Source organism: Trachymyrmex cornetzi, unplaced genomic scaffold (assembly GCF_001594075.2).
Source record: "Trachymyrmex cornetzi isolate Tcor2-1 unplaced genomic scaffold, Tcor1.1 scaffold1181, whole genome shotgun sequence".
Taxonomy (NCBI): domain Eukaryota; kingdom Metazoa; phylum Arthropoda; class Insecta; order Hymenoptera; family Formicidae; genus Trachymyrmex; species Trachymyrmex cornetzi.
This window is the reverse complement of record NW_017295742.1, coordinates 1-5,912: the sequence shown is the minus strand read 5'-3', so window position 1 is coordinate 5,912 and position 5,912 is coordinate 1. Positions and strand designations below refer to the sequence as shown.

The window sequence follows — 5,912 nt, the reverse complement described above, 5'->3', positions numbered from 1 at the left end:
TGACATGAGGGTCTAAGTGGATAAGTCCCAATATGGTGACTACACGATTATCATTCTCATCGTACTGATGATTTCCTCCATCGCGCCTCAATAATCCTTGTCGAGCCCTCAGTGCGAGTCGACGGATGGTCGTGTGATTTACGATCCGGCCATCGGGATATCAATCCAGGTAAACTCTTGCGGCTTCGCGATAATTAGTGTGACATTCGCCAAGCACGAGCAACATGTCAACAATTTCAGAGGGTTGATAGTGGTTCATTTCTTTGATTGAATACGCAAGAGAAGACAACGATTGTGACTGCCACAGTTTGAAACCTGTGTTTCAATGATCATTTATTGCCGTGGTCATCCACATAATAACAAACCGCAATAAACAGAGATTCGATGTTTCCGTTTGTTGTTGAATTCTTGTTCGTCGCTCTCCGAAGATTGTGAGCGATTTGAATAGGGATAACAGTTAATTAACTCTATTGAAAAGAAAAACATAAACATAAACAAACGAGAACACCGAGTCTCTGTTTATCATGGGTGGCAGTCATGTGTTCGGTTAACGATTTACGATTGGAAATCTCTTGGATTATTCCATTTGATTCAATCAGAGTTATGAATGAGTATCGACTCTCGAAAACTGTTGAAGAGTCGCAAAAATCAAGCACCCCACATGTGAGAGGCAAGGGGACTCACAAAAATCAAGCACCTCGAAGGGAACAGAGAACTACCACGTCCACGTCGTTGTTCCTGGGTAGCGCTAAGAGTAGTTCATCAATGACTTTGATGGTCCATAACTCGGACCCCAGTGGGCGGATTGTGGACCACAACCAGTGTTTCGTAAAGGGCTTGAAACCAGCTTTCTCATCCCATGGTGAAAAACTAGGGGTTCCATTTAAAAAAACCATCGTGACCCCTGAATGACCTTCAAAATGACCTTCCAAGGATTTTTCAAGGTCAGTACCATACTTCCCCCGTGTAACCCTAAACTTTTCATACGAAACATTTTTCTCTATCCCTACTAGTTTTCGAGATATTTGACTGGATCACTTCAGATGGTCCACCCTGTATATGTACACTGCCCGTCATTGATCGCCCTGCTGTCCTAGCAGTAGCTCTAACTTCTCTATAATTACATTATGATCAGATTGCTTATTAAAATTGTAACTTGAAATAGCTTTAGTTATTAATTTTAATAAGCGATCCTATTATAATCAAATTACAGCAAAGTTAGAGCTACTGCTAGGGCGGCAGGGGCACGCGAATCAATGACGGGCAGTGTACATACATATTTGATCTATATGTGATACATTCTCCATTGTAATTTGTGATTTGTCAATTGTATAACCTCTTTTATCTTAATAAATACTACTCGAGATGCAAAATGACTAACAAGATAAAATTTTTTGTGATATTCTGAAACACAAATATAGAAATTGTTATGCAAATTTTTGTCAGACTGTCTATAATACACGGAGTAAGAAGAGTAAGAAATTTACTAATCACAGTCGAATGTGAGAAGAATAATCAACTGTTATTTGTCAATTTCTTACTCTTCTTACTTCGTGTATTGTAGATAAGGCCTGTTCAACACTGCTCGTGAGTTGAAAATGCTTCCAGCTCTCCGTCATCTCGGTAGAGCGAGACGGAGCGAAAATAACAAAGGATAAGCGACAGGACTTCGCCAGAATTTAGATCTGTCCGAAAGTCATAAAATGAAACCGAAGGAAAATCCATTTCTCAAAATAAATTAGTAGCTGTTTTTTATTTTGTTTATTATGCTCGCAAGTGACATCCAAAAATTACAATAAAATCAAACGTTTCCACCTTTAATCTGATCATCACAAGTTGTTGTAAAAATTGCTGTTGATGCCAGATTAAAGGTAGAAACGTTTGATTAAATTTTATTGTAATTTTTGGATAACACTGGCGAGCATAATAAACAAAATAAAAAAACAACTACTATAATTGTATTTTGAAAAATGGGTTCTCCCTCGGCTTCTTCATTCTATGGGTGCGTTCCGTTTCTCGCATGATGCATCGTTTATCCTTATTGCTCACCAAACGTTAAACAAGGACAATGGATGCATCATGCACATCATGCGCGATACGGAACGCACCATATGACTCGGACTGAATTGAAGCGGAGCCCTGCCGCCTATCCTTTGTTATTTTCGCTCCGTCTCGCTGTACCGAGGGGACGGAGAGATGGAGGCTTTTTCGACTCACGAGCAAAGTGTCGGACAGGCCTGTGGTCTAACATATTTCTATACTTTCATAACAGATAACTTCTCTGTTAACGATTCAGTAAAGAATAAATGTCAATGCATGGTTTAAATTTAAAACGGAAAATTAAAGGGTATACACCACAAACGCAAGATGTTAGTAACTGATATTCATTAAAACTAATGACACGTATCATTTGTATCTTTATCAAATTAATTAAATGCGTAGATTTAAGATTTTAAAAGCGATGCGTAGATTTAAGATAGATTTAAAATTAGATTAAAAATTGATAATATTTGTAAATGTGATTGTAATTTTTTTTAATGTTCATTAAAACTAATAACACGTGTCATTTGTATCTTTATCAAATTAATTAAATTCTACCAAATTATAAAAAGTAAAACCCAATCTTTTTTTTATTATCTGGAGACACTGGTAGTGTCTCGGCGCTAAGCCAAAGCGAAGCGACACTGCCGTGGCCTCCTTTACGCGAACCGAAGAGTTGCGGCTTATCGAGGTTATCGGATCTCATATAACGGCTGAATCGATCGCGTTCTATGTATGCTCAATCGATAGCCACCACACGAATTGTATAATAAAAGTGCTTTTATTTATTTTGTACGTGCCCTACGAGCGGAGATATCGCGACGCAAAGTTCCGAACTGCTACTTTTCACTTCTCAGATTTTCAGATACGTCGTCCTGGAGCCGTATTCATAGTCAGAACTTATTTTCAAGATCGGCTCAAGTACGGTCTTAAGATGCCTTCTAGATTCATATGGCCCGTATTCATAGTCCGTTCTCAAGGTGGTGCTTAAGATTATCTTGATGAAGATCATCTTATTTGCTGAAGATCACCTTAAGACATTATGAATTCATAGTCCATGAATAAGGCAATCTCAAGAATGCGCTAATACTTAAGGACTGTCTTGTTTCATATTAGATTACCTTTGTAAAGATCATACTTAAGACAGTGCTCATTTGTGTTCGGGAACTTCCGTCATAATTCCGTTAGAACAACCAATAATATAATAGAAGAGTTTGAATGTTGTGTATTTACTTGGTTACTGTTATATTTGTGTTTCAAGGTTCTTCTCCAAAAGATAAAGATTTTTCATACGGAAATAACGAAAAATGGCAAGTAATAAGAGTAGACATTATACGCCTGCGGAAAAGAATCTTTTCTTACAAATTTTAAATAAATATAAAGACATTATTGAATGCAAAAAAAGTAATGTTAACACACTTCGCGAAAAAGTTGCGTGGACTAACATTTGTGGCGAATTTAATAATTCGTCATTAATTACGCAAGAGGTAAGAAACATTTATTTCTTTATAGTATAAAATATAATTAGATAATTTTAACAGATTATGTCAACAAACTGAATATAACATGAATGTAATACGTACAATTGAAAGGCTTGCTACAATAGTGAATTAACCTACATTTTATAAAAATGGAGAAAATAAACTCGGATTCTGTCGTGTAATTAATGTTTATTTCAACAAATTCTTATCGAGTTGGTTGTAAAATTATTAAAATATTTATTTTACATTGTATTAATATTCTTTTAACAAATAAGAAAAAAGCTTACTGTAATTTTAAATTCATTATTTGTCATTTTAGTATTATAAATATATAATAACTATTTAGTTATTACTATTAATTATTTAATGTTCCTTTATTTTTGTAGAGAAATATACAACAACTGAAAAAGCTGTGGACCAACTTAAAACAAACTCAAAGAGATATTATAACAAAAGAAAGACAAGCTAGATTTGCTACAGGTGGCGGACCAGAAGCACCATCCTCAGAACTTGATCCAAATGTTGCTTTAATAGCGCCTAATTTAATGGCCACAGCCCCTACATTATTTTCATAAAATATGAATGATGATGAAATAGAAAGTAAGCATTTCTTTGGGAATAGTAATAGTAAATAATAATGGTGATAGTAATTGTTTGCATTTATTCTTTACAAAATTTTAGATCATAAACAGATCGTACAAGATATAAATGACAGTACAATAGAATTTGTATTTGATCAAGTGATAGATAAGGAAAACACACCTTTATGTAAAACAAAAGCATCAGATTCTCAAGGTATGTTATTGTATATTCTTTCTACTTATATTTATATTTATACTTATATTTACATTTATATTTATATTTATTTTTATAAAGTGATTCTTTTACATCTTTAAATATGTTAATTTTTTTTTACAGAAGTTATAATAGAAGAAATAACAATGGGAACAAGCAAGACCATGAAGAAACGCAAGTTCATAGAAACAGAAGATGATCTAAAAATTGAAAGAATAAGGAATATAATAAAGCAAGAACAACAGTTGGCCAAAGTAAAACTCGAACATGAAGAAACGATGGCTGCTATTAAAGAAACTCATTTAAAAGAAATAAATAAAGCAGAGTTAAGAATGTCGCTAGCAAAAGCTACAGAAGCTGAGAAAAAGGCTGAAATAGCTGAAATTTTATTAAAGAAAGAAAAACATATTATTTCTTAACTATTTATAAGTTTAAAACTATAAAAATTTTATTATTGTATTAGATTATTCTATGACATGTTATAAAACAACCCGTAGTCCAATAACAGATTAAAAAAAGAGAAAAATAATTTTTGTTTATGTAACTTTGAATTCATGTGTTTAATAAAAGAATTGTAATAGTCGCCACTACTACCTGGTGTTCGTGGTATATGCCTTTCAAACAAAGAATAACAGATTATTTTAAATATTTTGTATTTTAATTTTATGTCTTAAATAAAAAGAACTTGTTATTATCGTATAAATGGTACAATTCAATACCCATATATTTTTTATATAGTCATGATCATAAAAATATAAATACAAAAATTGATAAGTAATTAGTAATCAATAATGCATTTTAGTACATAGTATAATTAGTAATTAATAACCCAAACAGCACAAGGACATCTTCAGGACTATACTCTGAATATATGAATGTCCTCTAATGTCCCAGGATGTCCTAAGATATATTCAGGATGATCCTGAGGACGTTTTGTGCTGTCTAGGAATATAAAAAATTTATCGAAATAAACGCTCGATAAGAGCTTGTCTCATTGCAAACCCTTCTCCTGGCTGCCAGTGTGGTGGATTTACTGGGACATCATCACATTCATCATATACATCATCTTCATTACCCTCAGGAAGTTCATCACGGAATATTAATGCAAGATTGTGTAGCACAGCACATGCTATTACAATAGATGTAGAGCATAATAATTTTGTGCTGAGTCCTCTTGATAGACAAGGAAATCGTCGTTTCCATTCGTCATATGTTCTCTCTACAATTTGTCTTGTCCGTCCGTGAATAGTATTACACCTAAAAATAATATATATTTACATACATGCGTATGTTAATATATTCATAAAACCATATATATGTATATATATGTATATCCATAAATATATACATCAATTCCTCATCTGTCTGAGGATTTCCTATTGGTGTCAAAAGAAATGGTAAAACTGGATAACCAGAATCACACACACCAACTAAATTCCCATTTAACTTTCCCTCCATATATTGCATATACAGGGTGTTTGGCGACTACCGCATTTTTTGTCATACGTGGGTAGAACAGTCTATACTGAATCAAAAAGTCCTGTACCATTTTGCGGTGTCAGCAATAGTTAGCAAGATATTAATTATTAAAAATTG

The 5,912-nt window shown here is 33.5% G+C and overlaps 1 protein-coding gene and 1 pseudogene across 1 annotated transcript; one reads left to right on the top strand and one right to left on the bottom strand.

Moving 5' to 3' along the window:
* The first annotated feature begins 3,347 nt into the window (after positions 1 to 3,347).
* LOC108766411 (myb/SANT-like DNA-binding domain-containing protein 3) lies at positions 3,348 to 4,574 on the top strand (annotated as a pseudogene).
* A 682-nt stretch (positions 4,575 to 5,256) lies between these two features.
* LOC108766404 (putative nuclease HARBI1) lies at positions 5,257 to 5,801 on the bottom strand (the record flags this gene model as incomplete). The annotated part of the gene is made up of 2 exons (XM_018515685.1): positions 5,257 to 5,573; positions 5,665 to 5,801. Coding segments are annotated over 2 exons (435 nt in total), but the record flags the coding sequence as incomplete, so codon positions are not given.
* Between the last annotated feature and the right edge of the window lie 111 nt (positions 5,802 to 5,912).